The sequence below is a fragment of the Triticum urartu genome, chromosome 4A (genome assembly GCF_056163025.1).
Source record: "Triticum urartu cultivar PI428250 chromosome 4A, HENAU_Tu73, whole genome shotgun sequence".
Lineage (NCBI taxonomy): Eukaryota > Viridiplantae > Streptophyta > Magnoliopsida > Poales > Poaceae > Triticum > Triticum urartu.
Window position 1 is genome coordinate 31144211 of NC_141876.1, and position 21493 is coordinate 31165703.

Genomic DNA, 21493 nt, shown 5'->3' on the forward strand with positions numbered 1-21493 from the left:
GGGCGATCGATCGGACATATCCGTGTGAAAGCTCACGAGCAAGATAGTTCTACGGCTCCCATCATGGCGATGATTTTACCCGTCTTATTCTTGGCGGTATGATGAGGAACCGATGGATGGCGTCGTTTTCCAAGTGGATGTCATCGCTCACAAGAGGGGAGGAGGGGAGAGATCGTCCTCCCCTTTTCACGTGTGCTCGGCAGCCTTGCAAGAAGTTGAAAGATGCTGATGCCGCAAGCTATATTCCACCATGGTATTATTTCACCGGCAACTGATTACTTGATGTAGTCGACGATTTTGTTGAGAATATATATTGCATGTATATTTGTATTTTTTCTAACCCACCTTCTGTTTTTTTATATAGTTGAGATTGAGGCCCACATTGTACATCATGCATGCGTGCGATTGCACCCGATCAATACACCGAGAGTTGCATCATATTATTCTACATATTTTTTCCGAAACAGTTTTTATTTTTTATTTTTTGAAATGTGTGGGTATCTATTTTGCGAATGCTTTGAAAGCGGGGTCAGAACAGCAAATGTTGGCACTGGTTTGGGCAGCGAGTACGAGAGAAGCATAGTCCTAACAACAAATATTTTGGAGATCAGTCTTAAATCGGCACTAATCTGATCCTGTAAAGCACGGCTGCCAAGTACTGCCAGTAACAATTAACAAAGATCGTAGTACCAAGAACCTTGCATCTTTGCATAGCATGTGAGGGCATCTCCAACAGTCGTATGATCATCGTTGGTTACATTGTCATATAGACTATTTTGATGACATGACACATAATAAAAGAAGAGAGAGAGAATGAAACCGTATGAATCTGAACCAACGCTCCAGGCACAAGCTTCAAGGCAAGTCTGTTAATTTCTTCAACATTTAGTGGACCCGCCTAGTTATTTAACATATGCTTAACATACTTCCTCTGTTTCTTTTTACTCTGCATATAAGATTTGGTCAAAGTCAAACTGCACAAAATTTGACCAAATTTATATAAAAGAATATGAACATCTACAATACTAAAACTATATACTGTGAAAATACGTCTCATGGTGCATCTGATAATATTGATTTCATATTGTGAATGTTTATATTTTTTAATATAAAATTAGTCAAACTCTACAGAGTACGTCTTATTAAAAAGCATGTATGATGTGCTGTTGGCTGCTGATGTGAACAATTATACCAACGATTGAACATAACAAACTATTGCAGATGCTCTGAGGAAGGGGAACACATTCTCTCTCGGCCACTCAGCATTCAGCTAACCCAACCAGCGTATGTTTTGGTGTGAGGTGCCGCAGGTAAAAAGCAAGTACTACTCCAAATCCTGCACTGCCGGGCGCCCTTCACGTGAAGGCCAAGGCCCAGCGCGCGGGTGACCGACCCCTCGCGACCGGCCGGCCGTTTCATGGGACGGAGGCCGCTTCCGCGTGCCTAGCTAGCCGTAGACGACCTCACGCCATCCTCCGTGACGCCGGCGGCCCCAACGGCTGGCCGCGTGGTGGTCTCGCCCACCAACCCGGCCGAGAGACAGCGACGAGGAAGACGATCGACCGCACGGCCGATGCTTGCCATGCCATGGAGCTAGCTAGATCAGACTTCCTACTACCCCTATAAAAGCACAAGAGGATGGAGAACCAAATCATCTTATCCATCAAAACCTGCGATCTGATGGTCTACATCCCTCCAGCCTACTAAACGTGTTTTATGCTTTAATTATTCACCATGCCATCGTTAATGAAATTGGCCACTTACGAAACGTAATCCCCTCGCTAATGAAACGACTTAAGCCCCACGCTCGCGAAACAGACTCCCCGCCACGCTCCGGAACTGCTCGCCCCCACGCTCGAGCCCACCACGCTCGGGAACCGCTGCGCCCCTACCTCCCCATTCTCACCGTCGGTCGCCCCACCCCGCCCGCACCGGTTGCCTCCCGCCGCTCAGCGCCGCCGGTCGACAGGCTCCGCACCCGCCGCTAGCCCCCGCCCCGCCCACACCGGTCGCCTCCCGCTGCTCAGCGCCGCTACTCAAGGATGCTTTGCCGGCTTCCCGCAGTTGCCATCGGCATCAAGCTTGGAGGGAACGAGCTCCTCTTGGCTCCCATCTGCCTCGCCTTCGCGACCACGGTCCTCCGCTCCGCTCGCCCTCCGTCGCCGGCCGCCGATCCTCTCCTCGGACGCCGCCCCGCCGTTCCTCTTCTGCTTCCCCGCGAGTGTGAGCAGCCCCCCGCCGGTTCTCCTCTTCTGCCCCAAGAAGGCGGGAGAGCGTGAGCATCCCGCCGGCCTTCATCTGCTGCCCCACAGAAGGACGTGAGCGCGAGGTGGTGGCGTCCTTTGAAATCCTTTAATTGGGTTACTGAGATTTAGTATTTCTGATCTTCTTCAGTCTTTCGAATAATCGATTGCTGAGATCTTGATCTTGATGTTGCATTTTTCTTGTTTTATTTAAGATTGGTTTTAGATGTAGAGTTGGGTTCATTTTGGATGTGAATGTTGGTTTTTAGATTACTCAATGGTTCATTGCAGAATGGTTTTGGTTGTTGGTGCAGGGAAGCTTTGCATCAATGTTAGACCCCCATTCAAGGTCATGTTCATCCCGAAAGAGCGGAGGCAGATTATGTTATTTGCACAAGGTATACACAGTATACGTCTCTAACATCATGTCAGTTGATTAAACAAGAGAAGAACTTCTGTTGTTTTGTGAAAGTACAGTCGTATGTCTTATAACATTGTCTTCCGCTGTAATCCTTGGTGCAGAATGCCAATTTTATGCCATCGAGATCATCAACCTTCCGATGGATCTGAGAAAGACACCACCTATTGCTTGTCTGAACTTGTGTTGTTCATTGTTTGTAGGTTTCCCAATCTCTCCTGAAGCTTATCCTTTTTGATAGAATCGATCGATTAGCCCGTCTCAAGGTCTTCCCAGATATGCGGCCTTGTTGGAACAAATGGAGTTGGAAAATCCACATCACTTAAAGTCTTAGCTGGCAAGCTGAAACCTCATGTGGGATGATTCAAATTATATCTTCTAAAAAAAGATATTCCCTATATTGTGACTTGCTCAAGATAGTCTTATTTAGCTTTGCACTATTTTTTGTGCAGAATCCGGCAAGAGATCATTACATACTTCTAGGGTTCTGAGCTTCAGAATTATTTTACATGTATATTGGAGGACCTGAAGGTAATGCACCGCTACCTTACATACTTCTTTGGACAATTTTCTAATTTGGCAGGTTTAATTCAAGACTACAATTTTCTAATTTTCTAATTTTCTAATTTGGACAATGTATGTGCCCCTTAGAAGACGACTTTATAAAATTCATATGCAGTACTATTTTTTGTGTGTGATGCATAGCCAGGACAACCTAACTATCTGATCTTTGGGATGCTACTTTTGAGCACACAGGCAACAAAAACCGGTAGCAACGACAATGTTTGCTATGTAGATCAATACCTGCTACATATGCATTGTTTCCTGTTATGATCAATTCCTGCTACGCCTACATTGGAACCTATGGTGCATTGCGAGACCTGGAACGGCTTCAATTTTGACTTTTTTTTGTTTCAGAGCTGTTTAATCCAGCAATGAAATGCAGGTCATCGCCCATTCTACTCGCAGCATCGGCACAAACTGCCGCTGCTGACCATCATTATTCGGTCGTAATCCCGGCGTCCTCCTCCTGTTGTGCCCTTGGCTTATTGCCTCGAGGTGCCACCCAAATGCGCGTGGCTGCAAAAGTGTTTCATCATGGTCAGGCGCAGGTAGATGACAACAAGCTGCAGAACAATGAGCAGCTCGACAGAGGAGTACCGATGCAACGCTCGCCATAGGGAATTGGGAAGGTACAGAGTTGGGTACGTAATCTTCCTCGGTCGTCACTTTTTTTTAAACTATCTTCGCCACAGAATGATTCTTGATGGCACTACCTCTCATTTATGTTTCCTTTTCAGCATAATCATATCCTAGTGTGTTGTATATTCTTTTCTCCAATGAGGGTCTGTTGCATGACCAATTCATTTCGACCTTCTATCTGATTGCTAGTCTGGTGACGACTTTCTGATAATTTGTATGTCTTTTGGACTGGTTATTAGTTTCTGAAATTAAGGTACTGTGATTTGGGAGGAATAGATGCGTATGGACTGTTGTTACATTGCAGGAGAGTGAATTGTGATCATTTTCCTATTGTGTATACTCTGTTCTATGTAATCAGATTTTCCTTTAGCCTCTTAAAGATATTTCTCCACTTCTTTCTCATTGGTTTGTTTGCAGCCTGATTATATGTTGTATGTGCTCTCCCATTAATGTCTCAGGCCTATTAATCCATATATTAATTGTTCCTGAATTTCTGCAGGCTCCCCTGATCACTATATTTATTGGGAAGCTTGGTACAAGACAATCTTAGTTTGGGCTATGATGCAACAATAGGTATGTGCTTTTTAACCGTGTTTGGGTGTTCATTTTTAAGTGCAGTACAAATGTTGAAGGAAATATGCCCTAGAGGCAATAATAAAGTTATTATTTATTTCCTTATATCATGATAAATGTTTATTATTCATGCTAGAATTGTATTAACCGGAAACATAATACATGTGTGAATACATAGACAAACAGAGTGTCACTAGTATGCCTCTACTTGACTAGCTCGTTAATCAAAGATGGTTATGTTTCCTAACCATGAACAAGGAGTTGTTATTTGATTAACGGGATCACATCATTAGGTGAATGATCTGATTGACATGACCCATTCCATTAGCTTAGCACCCGATCGTTTAGTATGTTGCTATTGCTTTCTTCATGACTTATACATGTTCCTATGACTATGAGATTATGCAACTCCCGTTTGCCGGAGGAACACTTTGTGTGCTACCAAACGTCACAACGTAAATGGGTGATTATAAAGGTGATCTACAAGTGTCTCCAAAGGTACATGTTGGGTTGGCGTATTTCGAGATTAGGATTTGTCACTCCGATTGTCGGAGAGGTATCTCTGGGCCCTCTCGGTAATGCACATCACATAAGCCTTGCAAGCATTGCAACTAATGAGTTAGTTGCGAGATGATGTATTACGGAACGAGTAAAGAGACTTGCCGGTAACAAGATTAAACTAGGTATTGAGATACCGGCGATCGAATCTCGGGCAAGTAACATACCGATGACAAAGGGAACAACGTATGTTGTTATGCGGTCTGACCGATAAAGATCTTCGTAGAATATGTAGGAGCCAATATGAGCATCCAGGTTCCGCTATTGGTTATTGACCGGAGACGTGTCTCGGTCATGTCTACATTGTTCTCGAATCCGTAGGGTCCGCACGCTTAAGGTTTCGATGACAGTTATATTATGAGTTTATGAGTTTTGATGTACCGAAGTTAGTTCGGAGTCTCGGATGTGATCAGGACATGACGAGGAGTCTCGAAATGGTCGAGACATGAAGATTGATATATTGGACGGCTATATTCGGACACCGGAAGTGTTCCGGGTGATTTCGGAGAAAACCGGAGAGCCGGAGGGTTACCGGAACCCCCCGGGAGAAGTAATGGGCCATATGGGCCTTAGTGGAGAGAGAGAGGGGCAGCCAGAGGTGGGCCGCGCGCCTCCTCCCCCCTGGTCCGAATTGGACTAGGAGAGGGGGGCGGCGCCCCCCCTTTCCCTCTCCCTCCCCACTTCTTTCCCCCTCCTAGTAGGAGTCCTACTCCTACTAGGAGGAGGACTCCTCCTTGGCGCGCCTATAGGGCCGGCCGGCCTCCTCCCCTTGCTCCTTTATATACGGGGGCAGGGGGCACCCCTAGACACAAGTTGATCCACGTGATCATATTCTTAGCCGTGTGCGGTGCCCCCTTCCACCATAGTCCTCGATAATATTGTAGCGGTGCTTAGGCGAAGCCCTGCGACGGTAGTACATCAAGATCGTCACCACGCCGTCGTGCTGACGGAACTCTTTCGCGACACTTTGCTGGATCGGAGTCCGGGGATCGTCATCGAGCTGAACGTGTGCTAAAACTCAGAGGTGCCGTAGTTTCGGTGCTTGATCGGTCGGGCCGTGGAGACGTACGACTACATCAACCAAACGCTTTCGTTGTCGATCTACAAGGGTACGTAGATCACACTCTCCCCTCTCGTTGCTATGCATCACCATGATCTTGCGTGCGCGTAGGAAATTTTCTGAAATTACTACGAAACCCAACAAATGTCATGTTTCATATTTCTCCAACAGCGTAATAATCTTTAAAGGTTCGGTAGTTAACTCTTGCATATAGGTACTCTCATATACATGTTTCTATCCTTTTACCTATTTTTGTTTGCCATTTGTTTACGTGGGCGCTTGCTAATTTTACAAGTTATCTATTGTATATTGCCATGATGCTTTTGATGCCAAAATCATGTTTTTTGCTGCTCATGGTTGCACTGTCCTCCCCATTCTCCAGGTAAAGTTTTAGGTCTAAGCTCTGATGTTCTATACAAATGGCAGATTTCAAAAATAATGAAGTATGATGTGCATGTTTCATGGATTATAACAACATCTTGGTTCTTTATTTTAGGTTCAAGCTGAGTGAACAGTATTTGTGATCCAAGTGACTGGTTTTAGCTTGTCAACTTGACATATGTATGCATGAATCCCAATTTTCACATCCTTTGATTCTTTGGGTCATTTTAGAACCTCCGATGTGTTTTTATTTGCAGTACACAGCGTCGACGATGCTCTAGGACTAACAAAAAAACACTTTTGCGTTGCACAAGGTATCTTATCTCTGAAGCTAAAAATAAAGAACCAAGATGTTGTTGCTGCCTTCATCCTCCTTAACATCCGTACAACATCAAGCACGACAACCTAACTTGCCTCTCTTTGTTTGTACTCCCTCCATCGTAAATACTTGTCGGAGAAATGGATGTATCTAGAACTATTTTAGTTTTAGATACATCCATTTTTATCAATTCTAGGACAAGTATTTTCGGACGGAGGAGCTCTCTCCAAAAAAGATAAAATTACAAAATCTGCTCAAACAGTGCAATTACATTTTGACTAATTTTCAGTGATTTTGTTTTTTTTGTAGAGAGCTCCTTGAATGTTATTTGAGCACCAAATTTTACAAGCGCCTATAACATTTGTTGATAATCATTCACACAAAGTTTCAGAATTTTTTGAAATGTTTTGGTACGTTTTCTTGCGTGGGTGCATCGAGCCTGGGTGTAGAAAAACTACTCTCTATTTCATAGTGACATGCCAAACTGTAATTGTTGGAGATGCTACAGGCACTCCAGGTCCACCAACCCACATCGTATCTGAAATTGAATATTAAAAGTGGTTAACTTATGGCCTTGCTATTTGGAATCTTGAACAACTTCATTTGTTGCCGACTATAGAAATATACAATCTACTGATTTAGCCACATTTGCAGATCTTATGTTATTACTGCTAACATTCTTTTGATAAATAGGTTTTGATTGCCAAAGCTGGACTTGACTGAGCAGATACATTGACGATGTTCATCAAGGGGTTGTTGGATATCTTGACCGGTCTGCAGTACTTGGAAGAAAACTTCCTAGGTAACGTTCAGGAGATAAATGATTTTAATGTTACATAGCACACTCCTCTCTGCATGTTCCATGCCAAGTGGAGCAAACCCTATTTTACTGCTTTTGTGTGACTGTAGTTTGGAACAAGATTCCTTCAGTGGGTTCTACATTTTAAGTTTAATATGAGAAATGCTGTCAAATTATCAATATGCACTTATTATTGTAACTCAATGTGAATCGAGTTCTTTGTATTTCTTTGTGCTTGTTACTGAGTATTATTTGTTAAGACCACTCTAAGCAGAGAGAATCAAAACAAAGGATGGTAAGCTGAAACTTACTGCATTTGTTTTTGAAAAACTACCATTGTTTCCAGAACACACATAAACTATAGCTTTTTAGTAGCAACATCCATTCTTATTCTCAGATTCTCAAATGCAGTGGTGCATGAAAATAGATTCCTAGCCATAGGGAAAACTATGTTGTGAAGCCCAATAAAACTTGAGAAAATGGGTTAATGATGTGGTCCAAGCAAGCTTAAATAAGAGGTAAAGACGCCCAGATCCTGGGATTACCAAAGTTAACGTTTACGTGGCATTCTCATGTGCCAATGCTCGTGCGACCATGGAGTTAATTGTAAGACGTACTAGAGGTGAGTTCATTATAGCAGCGTCTCAGAGGTATGCAAATATTCCAAACTCTCTGGTTGCTGAAACACTTCTCTCCAGGATGTGGTACGTACGACCTGTGAAGGAGGAAGAATGGCCTGATGTTACCTTTCAATATGATTGTCAGGTACTGGTGGAGATGTGGAACTAATGAAAAGAGAACATATCAGACATTATGGGCCTCCTGTGTGAAATTGAGGAGCCGAGCCAAGCCTTTTGTCCCTTACGGTGTCTTCTATTCTTAGAGGCTGATTTTTGTGTGCAAAGCTGCCCCTGCAGGTTAGTGACCGGAGACTGTGGCATAATGCTGCTCCGGATCAACTTGATTTTTGATGCAAACTGACAGTAATCATGAGGAAGAGAGCTGAGCTCCTTTGATTGTGAAAAAAGTCCCTTTGATCTTTTGGTGTTAAGAGGATTGTACTTCACAATATTGGTTCAATGCCGTTGATATTTTAATGTGAGATATCTGCTTTCCATTTTAGTGCTCATCCGGGTGTGTTTTGAGTATTTGCAACATGTGATGGAGTGTCAGGATTTTCATAATACACTATCAATGCCTATGGCATTTGCAACTTTACATAAGCATTTGGTTAGCAACCTCATCTAAGAAGTATGTGTTGATCTACTATCCCTTGTTCTTTTCCTCAAATTTTAGTTATGAATTGCTTACACCATCATATTCAAGACCAAATGTAGGATTATGTCTCCATGTACTAAGCATAATGCAAGGCTTTTTTCAATCATAACTAGATTTTTTATTCTCTTTCAACATATAGAATATTCAATAGATTAAATATATTATTGTCTCTATGCAGAAGGAGGACGGCAATGATGTCCCACTTTTGAAAAAACAACTTGAGTGACATCACAATATAGTGTATCCATTTAACTCATACTCTCTCCGACCCATAATACAAGATTTTACAAGCTATTTTTTTATTGCATATAGGTGTGAATCTTATTTGGTCAACGTTCGAAACGTGGGTTGCACGTGTAAGCTTACTAGTTTTAAGTAGTATAAGGCGCCCGAAAGTATCCATCTGTCCGGCCGGCCGGAAAGCGACGCCATGCTTTAGTAGCACACCACCACGGCTAGAGTAGAGTGCACACGAACGCCTCATCCTAAACGTCTGTGCTACTAAAATACACTGACAACATACCATCAACGAGCACGCGCGGAAGATCAAACAAAGCTGCTTGCTACGTGCGCGGTAACTACTGCAGTACGACTCACGCGAGCCCCCGCGCAGCTTATGTATTGCGATAAACAAAGCAAAGCTTTGATCGTGTCTCGCCCAACCGGAGGCTACTGGAACTGCAGCAGGCGCCGTTAAAAATTCGCTATGGACATTGTTTATAAGTAATAATCGGGCATGTGGCCGAGATGCTTTCGCGCTTATAATACGTTAGCCGGAGCAGTGGTTAGTAGCATAAATAATGCTGGGCTAACACAGCGCTGTGCGTGGCGCGTTTCTCTATGCGGAAATGTCGGGGCCTTTCTGTGCACAAGGAAAAGGCGTCGATCGCCTTCTCCGTATCCCGCCGTGCTTTCGGACATTCTTCTGTGCTTATTTATTTATATGTCCGGCTCTGCTTGGAACCAAAGCATGCATGCATGCACTGGGTAGACATGGATTAATTAAGCTGGGATTGTTCGCTGGACAGCCCTGCCGGTGCGCTGCGGTCGTTGCGGTCTGCCGGGAGACCGCCAGTGGGGAGAAGAGGGAAGGCTCACATGGGGTATCGCGGATATGGATCTTGTATTTTATGGGCTGTGGGTTCTGATCGGATAAGTCTGTTTGTGAGTTCGCACGACACGCCCGCACCAGCTTGGAGATGATGATTGAGCTCCTATGGTTATGCGTTGCGTATATTCATGGCGTTGACAAGATCAGACACCTGCAGGCCACACAAATTCCGTGAATGCAATCGGGCCGTACCGAAATTCGAAAGCATAATTAACCAGCTACGCTACGCCCCTGTCTGATCTCGTACAGCAGCGCTCCTGCTCCTATTCCGATAATGGAGGAGCGAGTGCGCGTTTCTGATACAAATAATGGAGGAGCAGAAGAAGAAGACGGGCGGGCGATGGCACGGGCAAAGTGAAAGCCGCACCGATGAAAGAGACGAAAGTGAAAGTGTGCAGATCAGTAGATCAGGACGAGATATGTCCGAGGCGAGCGAGGAGGGAGAGATCGATCGCTGTTGCCTGTTTACTATTGACCACCACTGGGAGCAGTAGTAGTAGCAGCCAGGGCGCCACCTTCTCCCCTCTTGGTCCGTCCGTCCGTCCGTTTCCGGAGCGCGTGGGCGCGGGCCCGCCCCCAGATTTGGGAGGATCCCCCGCGGAGCAGATCCCCGAGACCGCGACGCGCGCACCCACCCGCCCAACCCACTGCCGCCGCGACCGACCGCGCGCCCCCACCACTCCCACCACCCGTGAGACGGGACGAGATGAGATGAGAAAATCCGCAGGCGAATCACCGTATCCCGGCGGGCGACGGACCGAATCAGAACCGCCGCACCGCACCCACCCCGTGCCGCTGGCGGCCGGCCGAGTCGACGGATGCAATGCATGGACCGATGGGCGACGGCGCGGTGTGGGGTTCGGATAAGGGAGGGAAAGGGACGGGGCAGCGGCAGCGACGGCGGTGGGCCTGCTGGGTCGGGCCGGGGAGGCAGGCAGGGCCGCAAAAGGCATGCGGGGCCCACGGGGGATGGGGAGGGAAAAGGAGGCCCGGTTTGTTTATTTGTTTATTTTAGTAAAGTAGTAGTCGGGCGCGTCGCGTATCTCGTAAAATCCAGGAAATTCGATCGATCGTCCACCCGTGGCCCTCCTCTGGCGACGAAAAGCAACAAGGTCCAAGCAGCGGACCGGCAGCGAGGCCAGTCCGGGAAAAGCGACCCCCCCTCCCTCTCGCTCAAAGCGGAGTAGCAGGGCCGTCCTGTCTCATCCTCTGCTGCTGCTGCTCGCGCATGTGAGCTGATTGGGCCGGCGGGGATGGGGGTGGGAGGAGGGGAGATGGCGGCGGCGGCGGCGGTGGTGGAGGAGGAGGGGAAGGAGGAGGAGGAGGAGGAGGGGGAGGAGGGGGGCTGGGGGTGGCGCGCGAGGTCGAAGCTGAGCGCGGCGCTGGCGGTGGTGTGGGTGGTGCTGGTGGTGACCGGGGTGACGGCGCTGCACCGCAGCCTCCGCCACGGCGCGCTGGTCAAGGCCGAGGAGGGCATCGTGTGCATGTGCGAGGAGCGCGCGCGCATGCTGCAGGACCAGTTCGCCGTCTCCGTCAACCACGTCCACGCCCTCGCCATCCTCGTCGCCACCTTCCACTACGAGAAGCAGCCGCCCGCGCTCGACCAGGTACCGCCCACGCCCGCCCCTCCATCTCCATGTGCGCCGTACCACCACAGCTCCAACAATTGTTAGCGAATTTGTGGGCGCCATGCGCAGACCTCAGATGCTCGCCCGCTGGCTCTGCGCCCGCAGTTAATCGCCTGTCTTTTCGGCCCTGGTTCCTGCTGCCTCTCCCATCCATTACGATGATACTACCTTGACCATGCAGCAGCAGCAGCAGTACATGCTCTGCCTGACTGCCTCTGCCTCCGCCGCTGCGGCGGCTCCCTCTCCATTTAATTCGATTCATGCGAGAGCTTCCCGGGCCTGCCATGGAAGGACATGCTGCCAGTACTATTACTACCGTTTTACCACAACCTGTAGCATGCATGCATGCCATCCTACACAGAAAGAAGCTACTCCTGTTCCGCGGTTTGAATTTGACTGCGGGTTGCTCTGGCTTTAACGCGTGCGCTTCTTCTTCTTCTTCTGCTTCTTCTTCTTCTTCTTGGAGCAGGACACGTTCGCGGACTACACGGCGCGGACGTCCTTCGAGCGCCCGCTGCTGAGCGGGGTGGCGTACGCGCAGCGGGTGATGCACGCCGACCGGGAGGCCTTCGAGCGGCAGCAGGGCTGGATCATCAAGACCATGAAGCACGAGCCCTCCCCGCCGCAGGACGAGTACGCGCCGGTGATTTACTCCCAGGAGACCGTGTCCTACATCGAGGGGCTCGACATGATGTCCGGCGAGGTCTGTGGCGGTGGTCTCCCGCTGCTCTGTTTCTTGGGTTAATTTCTCTGTTGGTTTTGGGGCTCTGAAGGTCTGTGCTGCTGCTGCTGCTGCTGCAGGAGGACCGGGAGAACATCTTGAGGTCGAGGGCGACAGGGAAGGCCGTGCTCACGAGGCCATTCAGGCTCATGTCGAATCACCTGGGCGTGGTGCTGACGTTCCCTGTCTACCTTGTCGACCTCCCCCCGGATGCCAAGGTGGAGGATCGTGTTGCTGCTACCGCCGGGTGAGGTTTCCCCTCCCCTCGATCAACTCATTTCTCTTCTATTCTACTACTCCACTGTAGAACTGCCAGTTCACCGCCATTTGCTGCCCACTATGCTGCTCATAAAGAAAAGCACATTAGTTGTCAGGACTGCTGTCACAAACACAATAGTGCTGCACTGCTGCTACATGTTTTACTTTACTATATCAGAGAATGAAATGTTTACAGAGGTTACTATTCATAGTGCCATTTTGAGTACAGCAGTGATCAAAATGGTTCTTTTATATCTGACCTTTTTAGTGCCTTCTTAGAAGGCTCTGTTTTTGGCATTGCGCGGGCTTTTAACAAGCACTAGTTCATTCCTATTTATGGATATAATAATTATTTGGAACTTGAAAGCACCTCTTTTGAGGTGTAACGAAATAGTCTTGCTAAAACTAGTAAGATTCCCCTAACTAACTGAACTCGACGGTTCGGCGCAGCTCAGCACAACAACCGCAAACTGAACTCAAATTCTGATTTTTTGCTTGACAGATACCTTGGAGGCGCTTTCGATGTAGAGTCACTTGTGGAAAATTTGTTGCGGCAGCTAGCTGGCAATCAGGAGCTGGTGGTGAATGTTTATGATGTCACAAACCATTCAAACCCTCTTGTCATGTATGGGTCTGAAGTCCCTCTTGGTGCCCCCTCGCCCTCGCACACCTGCACGCTAGATTTTGGTGATCCATTCAGAAATCATCACATGATATGCAGGTAAGGATGTGCGGATTGGTCATTTTGATTTTGTCAAAATATATTTATTTTTTTGTATCTTTTTACCCCTCTGGACATTATTGTGTGCAGATACAGAAGCGAGCCCCATGTTCCATGGTCTGCTATTACTACCCCATCTGGTGTCTTCGTTATACTTATGCTTATCGGCTACATAATATATGCTGCGTGGAATCGCTATGATAGCGTTACGGAAGATTGCCGGAAAATGAAAGCACTGAAAAAACGGGCGGAAGCCGCTGATGTTGCTAAGTCTCAGGTCAAGTTCTGTTGGAAGTTACTTGCTGTTGAGATATTCTAAGATTATGATCTAACATACCCTTCTTTGTCATTGCCAGTTCCTTGCAACTGTTTCTCATGAGATCAGGACACCCATGAACGGTGTGCTAGGTGATTCTTTTGTATAAATCCTATGGATTCCAGCTTATTGTTCATGTAATTCCTTTCTTCCAAGGGAAGTGAGTGGTTTATGTTTTTCTTGTTTTTGTAGGAATGCTTGATATGCTATTAGACACAGAGCTGAAGTCAACCCAGAGAGATTTTGCGCAAACTGCCCAAATCTGCGGAAAGGCATTGATATCCCTAATTAATGAAGTGCTTGACAGGGCCAAAATTGAAGCTGGCAAGTTGGAGCTAGAGTCTGTACCGTTTGACCTTAGGTCCATCCTTGATGAAGTCGTCTCTCTATTTTCTTCGAAATCAAGAGAAAAGGGAATTGAGGTTAGTTTAACTTTGTTCAGAAATTGGAAAAATATCATCAGGCATGCTAATGCAATATCATACTGTACATTATTCGCTCTAACGTTTCTTCATTTATTCGCTTTCTTAAAATACTCTGCATTTCAGGAAAGTATTTTGCTTATAGTTAACTCATTGGTTGCTCTCCTAATTTCTGTTTACTCCTCAAATCGTAGCTTGCGGTATATGTCTCTGAAAGAGTTCCTGAAATCCTGCTGGGCGATCCTGGAAGGTTCCGTCAGATAATTACAAACTTAGTTGGGAACTCAATTAAGGTAAATGTGCACCGAAGTCTCACCTTCTCTCGTAAAAAAACACATGCCTGTGTTGACATGTCGGACAACTGGGTTTACTTAAATTCAATTACACCCCAGCTTACATTGTATTGTTGTTTGCTGTGTGCTTACCTTCTCACAGTTCACGGAAAGGGGACACATTTTTGTGCAAGTTCACCTGGCAGACCACTCAAATCTAGCAACTGAACCAAAAGTTGAATCAGTTGCGAATGGCATCAATGGACATATAGACGAGACAAGTGTTGTATCCACAAGCGTGTCGCACAATACACTAAGTGGTTTTGAGGCTGCTGACAGCAGAAATAGCTGGGAAAACTTCAAGGCTTTGCTTTCTTATGACACAAATGATATGGCATATGGAAGTGATTCTGAGAATGTCACTCTTGTAGTAAGTGTGGAAGATACAGGGATAGGGATACCAATTCATGCCCAAGGCCGGGTCTTCATGCCTTTCATGCAAGCTGATAGTTCAACATCTAGAAACTATGGTGGGACTGGAATTGGATTGAGTATCAGCAAATGTCTTGTTGAACTAATGAGTGGTCAGATAAACTTTGTCAGTCGACCCAATGTTGGAAGCACATTTACATTCACAGCAGTTCTGCAAAGGTGTGAGAGAAATGCTATTAATGTCAGTAAGTCTGCTTTGTTGCATCCTCTGCCATCCAGTTTTCAAGGTCTATCCACACTGCTGGTTGATAAAAGACCAGTAAGAGCAACTATAACTGAGTATCATTTGCAAAGACTTGGCATTGCCTCGAAATCTGTGCGTACCATTGAACAAGCACTCAGTGTTTTGCTTGGGAGAAATGGCACTTCGCTACCCAGGTATTTATCAATGACAACTTACATCATAAGTTTTTTTTAGAAAAGGAGGACGACCCCCGGCCTCTGCATCTGGGCGATGCATATGGCCATTTTATTAATTATTGACACAAGACCGTACAGAGTCATACAACAATAAGTTATAAGTCTAAAGCCACCAAAACAAGCAACAACTGTCGCTATCCCTATCCAGTTGATGTAGGGGCGCTGAAAGTCTGGGCCTAATACCAAACAGATCACGCAGCCAAACCTAAACATCTAAAGACTTGAGGTCCCACCCAGGACGCCTGCCTGGTATGGGCACCCACCAGTCCGGCGTGTTTCTCAACCAGGACCCCTGCCGGGTATGAGGCCGCCGCAGCCGCCTGCCACCAATCCATCTTCAGAGCTGTACTGCTGCACCGACCTTGCCAGGCCTATCTGCCATCAACGCCACCATGACGCCAGACAGCTTCCACCTCCTGCACGAGTCCATCTCCGCGCATCAGACGCCGAGTCTCCACAGCGCCACGCCGCCGAGATCCGCCACCATCAATGTGTAAGATGAAGCACCGCTCCACCAAAGTCGCCGTCCTCTAGTCCCTCGAGCCCGTGTGCACCTCCAAGAATGACGCCCCCAGGGGGGAAACGACACCAGAGAGCCGCCGTCATCCGATATACTGATCTAGGGTTTCCACCGGAGGTAGCAGAGAGTGGCCTTGAACTTCTCCACGACGATGCCTTCAGGAAGGGAACGACGCAGACAGCGTCGCCATCGCCGGCCTTGGCAATAGCCAATAGCAGGTTTTCACCCGGATCTGATCGAAGACCTCCATCCCTCGTGCACGGGTCGCCGCCATCCTTGCCGGGATCTGGATGATCCCGCTGCTAGATCTCAGCAAGGAGAAGCCCCCCACCGAGACCCGCCGGCCGAGCAGGGGAAGCCGAGACCGCGCCCGCAGGATCAGATCCGCGATGGATCCATGCCCGCGCCGTCGCCCCGGAATCAGCCCCGCGCGCAGCCGCCACCACCTGCCGAGGCTCACCGTCGCGTGCCCCGCGCCCCGCCACCGCTCGCCGAGGCCTGCCACCTCGCGCCAAACCGCGAGCGCCGCAGGACACCGCCGCCCGCGGAGGAAGGGGAGTCGGGAGAGGGAGTCCCCCCGCCGCCGCCGTCTGCCACGCGGGTTTCACCCGGCGGCGTCACCCGGCGGCGGCGCGAGGAGGGGAGAGGGAGAGGACGGCGGCGGCCCTAGGGTTGGAGAGCCCCCGAGTCGCCCAGGGCGGGGGTGACGCGAGGACGTCAAAACACGTCTCTGTCCTGCAACCTAAACTTACATCATAAGTGCTTCCCGAGTTACAAATGTGAAGTGATAAGTTACCATTTTTAGAGAAAAGGGAAATGGAACATGCTTTCATCCTTATAAATATTTAGCTTTTTCAGAAAATATGCTACAAGAATTTGATTGCAAATAGGTTGATAGTGGATGTAGGCAATAATATTGACCACGTGATGTTGTTACTGCTTGTTACATCGCATTTCTGATTATTTGGTAGAATGGATTCTTGGGTTTGCTTTCATGTTGTATTGCTACTACTATGAAGTTCAGTTCTTCTGTTCATGACTTCAAATTTGTAGAATTGAATGGCGACTCCTTATTTTCAGAAAGAAAAACTCTTACTTATTTTGTAAGCAAGTGCACTTTTCAAATAACTACTAACATGATTCTTAACTGTGTTATTTGACATATTTTTATAGCCAGTTTTATCCTATTGAACTTAATGTTATATGAATTTGTTGCACCATGCCCAGGAAACAACTTTCCATGTTATTAGTTGAGAGTGACTCATGGGGCTTAAAGATGGACGTCCCCTTGCGTACTAGATTTTTGGAGATGAAACAGAACGGGTGTGAATCGGTGTTCCCTCAAGTTATTCTCCTTTCATTGGCTGATTCAGACAAAATGAAAGCGGAATATGGCGTTGATTCTGTCATCACAAAGCCTCTGAAAGCAAGCACACTTGCAGCTTGTCTATTTCAATCGCTTGGTATCAGTATCACACAGGCAAACAATGAGAAGAAACATCATGGCCCGGACTCTCTTTATGGGTTGCTTCTTGGAAAGAACATCTTGGTGGTTGATGACAACAAGGTAAACCTTAGAGTTGCTGCTGGTACACTGAAGAAATATGGGGCAAAGGTGGAGTGTGTGGAGAGTGGAAAAGATGCTCTTGAGCTTCTGCAAGTCCCACACAAGTTTGATCTCTGTCTAATGGATATTCAGATGCCAGAGATGGATGGGTAAGCTTATATGCTATCAAACTATTAAACTTATACATAGTAAACTTGAGCATATTTGTTCTTACATCTAACCCTAAAACTCAACACACAATCAGTCCCAATTTGTACAAGCACAATCACATGACAACCTGTTTTTGTTGAGTTATATTTCTGTTTCTTCTTTCATGTCAGTAATAAGCTATAACATGTATATATCTGACCTGAAAAAGCATGTATATATCATCTTGATACCAATGGCTGATTGGGAATAGTACCAAATTCCAAGCTATATATGATTGAATGTGTCGCTAAAAAAATATACTTTTTGAAATCTAAACCCCTAATTAGAGGCTTGTGTTCTATCTAATACTGTAGTAATTACAACACCATGTGATGATTGTAATACCAAAGCTAGTATACAAAAATATGTGGTGATTCCTTGTAAATCCTCGTATTTGCGTAGCCATGGCCTCGTGGGTGTTTAACTTGAGTCAATATCTCTTGTGTAACCAGTACAGTACATATTGGTTGCACACGTCTCGTTTTAATGGTTGCACACGTCTTTGTACCTGAGTCAATATACCACCCTTGTGCTTCTCTTTAAAGGAATACACGTATTTTTGATACGCCAGGTTTGAGGCAACCCGGCAAATACGGGCAATTGAAGCAAAGGCACATGAGCAGACCGACAATGCTGATAATTCAGAAGCGGGTAGCGCAGCAAAGAAGGCCCAATGGCATCTACCGGTCCTGGCAATGACTGCCGACGTTATCCAGGCCACTCATGAGGAATGCACAAAGTATGGAATGGATGGCTACGTCTCGAAACCCTTCGAGGAGAAGCAGCTCTTCAAGGCAGTGCAGAAGTTCTTGGGACCTAGCACATCCAGCTGACAGCAATCTGCGCATTCGGGTGTGTGCATTGACTGGGAGAAACTCTGACTGAACGGAGGCAGCTATGTTTTGTGCGGTCCTTTAACGGAGGATGCATTCTGATTCCGGTGCTGCCCGCGGTCGCGGCTTCTCCGGAGTCCGCGCGACGATCAAGTTCGTGGCGAGGCGGGCAGCCCAGAGAGGTAACAGAGCTGTACATGTATTGTATTGGCAGGCCCTGTTTTATTACCGTAAGCTAGGAGAAACGTATGCCAAAGGGCGAGCACTGCGTTGGGCGCTGTTGGGGAGCAGCATTGTGTACTGTACTGTACGCGTTGATCTAGAGCATAGTTTTTGCTGTACAGCTTCCACGGTTTTTTCTGCTACGGTCTGCGGTTGACTTCACGGCATGCGGACATGGTAAGGCTGGGAAAGGATGAGATTAATTTTTGGCTGTTTTACTCCGTACTGGAAATGTGCCGGTATGTGTGGGTTAAGCTGATGTAAATGGCTCGATTGCATTTCCATGTGGATATGTATTGGGGAGAAATAATGAATCGATTATGGAAGTATGTTGGGAGGGAGTTGTTGAATCTAACTCTCAATGTTTATATCTGCTTCCATTCTGTTCGAGTAACGATTTAGAGGAAATCTCCCTCCAAAGTATCCGTTTGCAAACCCTAGATCCATGCGGGGGAGGTTCACCATCTTTTCATAATGAATGAGAGGAGCTAGAATTCACTGGCTTTAGATCACTAGAACAACAATTTGCGTTTACAAGATCCTTGCTAGAGCGAGCTCGGAATTTGTAGATTGTAATGCTAAAAGGAGATGAGCAATGAGGAGCAAGAGAGCAATGAGGAGCAAGAAATTTCCGAATATGAAGGATGAGCAAGAAATTGTGGTTACACCAATTCAAGATGGCATATTCTCACCATGTATAATTTCCTATGAATAAGGAGCTGTAATAAACTAGTTAGAGAGGGCACGAAACAATATTCGACATTTAAGTAGTAAGCTATGTAGTGCCTGGTACCTTTTGCAAATTAAGTTGCTATGCCGACGAAGCCCCCAAACTCCTCGATGCGAAACTGGATGTTGGTTTACTGGAAAGATGCAGCTAAACATGCGCCGCGTGAAATGTAATGCACTAGACACATTATGTCTGCACCTTAAGATCTATCTTATCGGCACCTTAATAATAATATTCGAGATGGTAGGTCAGTAGAGAATATCTTTGTTTTCATCAGAAAAAAAAGAAGGAAGGTTTTATTGGTTGCTCCCTAACGCAAGGATCGATCGAAGCAATGCACTCAGAGTTTGAGCCCTCGAGTCATCTTGGATTGGAACGACTGGGTACCCTGCAACTCAAGTGGCTTCCGCTGATCACTACACTCTCTAGGTACTCTGAGTTTGAGCATAGCATAAAACGGACACCGCACATCGGCTGAGAAAAAATATACTCCCTTAACTTTGTATTGAATTCGAGACACTTATTTTGGGACGGAGTGAGTATCACAGCAGACCGTAGCACGTCACTGCTACTCCCTCTGTTTAGTTAGTAGTGATCTAAAGATCTTATACTAGTTTACAGAGGAAGTATAAAGAAAGGTAAAAACTAGTACTGTAGTAAGGGCCTGTTCGAGTCCCTCCACTCCACGAGGCCGCTCCCGGAGCTGGCGGAGTTCCAGCTAAAAGTTGTGGAGCGAGCGAACACGTACTCCGCAGATTCTTAAATTTTAGGGAGCGGGTGGACTGCCGAACAGCTCCTAAATCTCACTGAAACCACTCTACTCTGCATTTCCAAGACCAGCGCCGTTGTCTTGAGTACTGTAGTAAATCTCACTGAAACTCATCCTGCTCAGGCAAGATCTGGTGAGAATCAGACACAGGGGAGTGCTCAGAGGAGCTCGTGCTGTGGCAAGCAACTGGTGAGTAGAGAGTATTGTTCATGACCTCCTGAGAGCAATTCACAAAAAAGAACAGTGTATAGCATGCATGTGACAGTCACTTTTCAAAGAAATATCATGGGCACAATTTAGTATGCTCTTCTTCACCCACACCCAGACGTGTGTTCTTTCTCCAAGCCTACAACATAAGGAGAAAGGCAGTAATGCTTCCATGACACCATTTTTCTGTCATGTCATCTCATGAGGTGCTATTGCACTAGCATATGCATTAAACTTGACAGTGGCTACACCAGCTAATCCTATCAAGAAATAAATACACAACAAATCCTGCTTCGGAGAACGGCCAATTCGAATTGTGCCGCGCATGGATTTGTAATTTTTTGGCAGGATAGTTGTTGTATCTTCTGAAAATGCTCATAACGGCAGTGCAGCCACATGAGCAATTCTGCTTGCAAATACTTCCACATAGTAACTTTTCCTTGCACAAATGCTTGTTTATGCTCAAACTTGTGTCTCGCTAATTGGACTGATGCAAGTCTACAATCACACACACTCAGACCATTATAGCACGGCAGGAGGCTGCCTTCACAACCAAATCATAGTTTAATACTTTAAATCTTAGGAATCTCCTGTTTTTATAATTCAGTTATCTACTACTGCTTGAATCTTGTAAGTTCCAGGAAAGTTGCTGCTATAATATTGTTCCAAATCAATCAACAACAACAACAAAGCCTTTAGTCCCAAACAAGTTTGGGTAGGCTAGAGGTGAAACCCATAAGATCTCGCAACCAACTCATGGCTCTAGCTAGCTCTTTCCAAATCAATACAGCATACAAATTTGACTAACTACCTACAAAGGGAATATGGTTACAACTTTCAGAATTGTGCAAAGTCATAAGTCATAACACTCCAATGGATATGCATAGTGCCCAACTTAGTAATTGCTAAGAAAAAAGACCCAAAATCGTAGCAATGCAAAATTATGCATGTTTAGATGTCCTTTGGTTTTATCACGTGATGCGGGCTGGTATGACAGATCGGTGACTATGAGGTGAGAAATAGATGCTTTTGTAACCTTCACTACCTTGTCCTAATCATTCTCAATCTCCAGTAATGACTCCCTTTAGTCCCCAGAGCTAGCACCATGCAAAAACTTGCTTCTCATGTTATAATTGTTCCAAGGAATATGGCTTCTGATGATATCATATTAATGTAAGGACCATTTATCTTTTACATAGACTAACATTAAGAGGCGGTTCCTAGAAAACCAAACTTTTTCCTATCTCATTGGCCAAAACAAAG

At 46.3% G+C, this 21493-nt stretch overlaps 1 protein-coding gene across 1 annotated transcript; it reads left to right on the plus strand.

Moving 5' to 3' along the window:
• The first annotated feature begins 11181 nt into the window (after positions 1–11181).
• On the plus strand, positions 11182–18892 carry LOC125550413 (putative histidine kinase 4). The gene is made up of 11 exons (XM_048713404.2): positions 11182–11550; positions 12041–12274; positions 12373–12539; positions 13053–13271; positions 13362–13548; positions 13628–13679; positions 13780–14009; positions 14204–14302; positions 14445–15151; positions 16941–17429; positions 18041–18892. The coding sequence occupies exons 1-11, from the start codon at positions 11197–11199 to the stop codon at positions 18300–18302; spliced, it is 3000 nt and encodes a 999-aa protein (XP_048569361.1). The 5' UTR covers positions 11182–11196; the 3' UTR covers positions 18303–18892.
• The last annotated feature ends 2601 nt before the right edge of the window (positions 18893–21493 follow it).

Coding starts and splice junctions, on each gene's coding strand:
- LOC125550413 (XM_048713404.2), top strand. CDS start 11,197: ATGGGGGTGGGAGGAGGGGAGATGGCGGCGGCGGCGGCGGTGGTGGAG. Junction 14,303..14,444: donor TAGTTGGGAACTCAATTAAG/GTAAATGTGCAC, acceptor ACCTTCTCACAG/TTCACGGAAAGGGGACACAT. Junction 17,430..18,040: donor CAGATGCCAGAGATGGATGG/GTAAGCTTATAT, acceptor TTGATACGCCAG/GTTTGAGGCAACCCGGCAAA.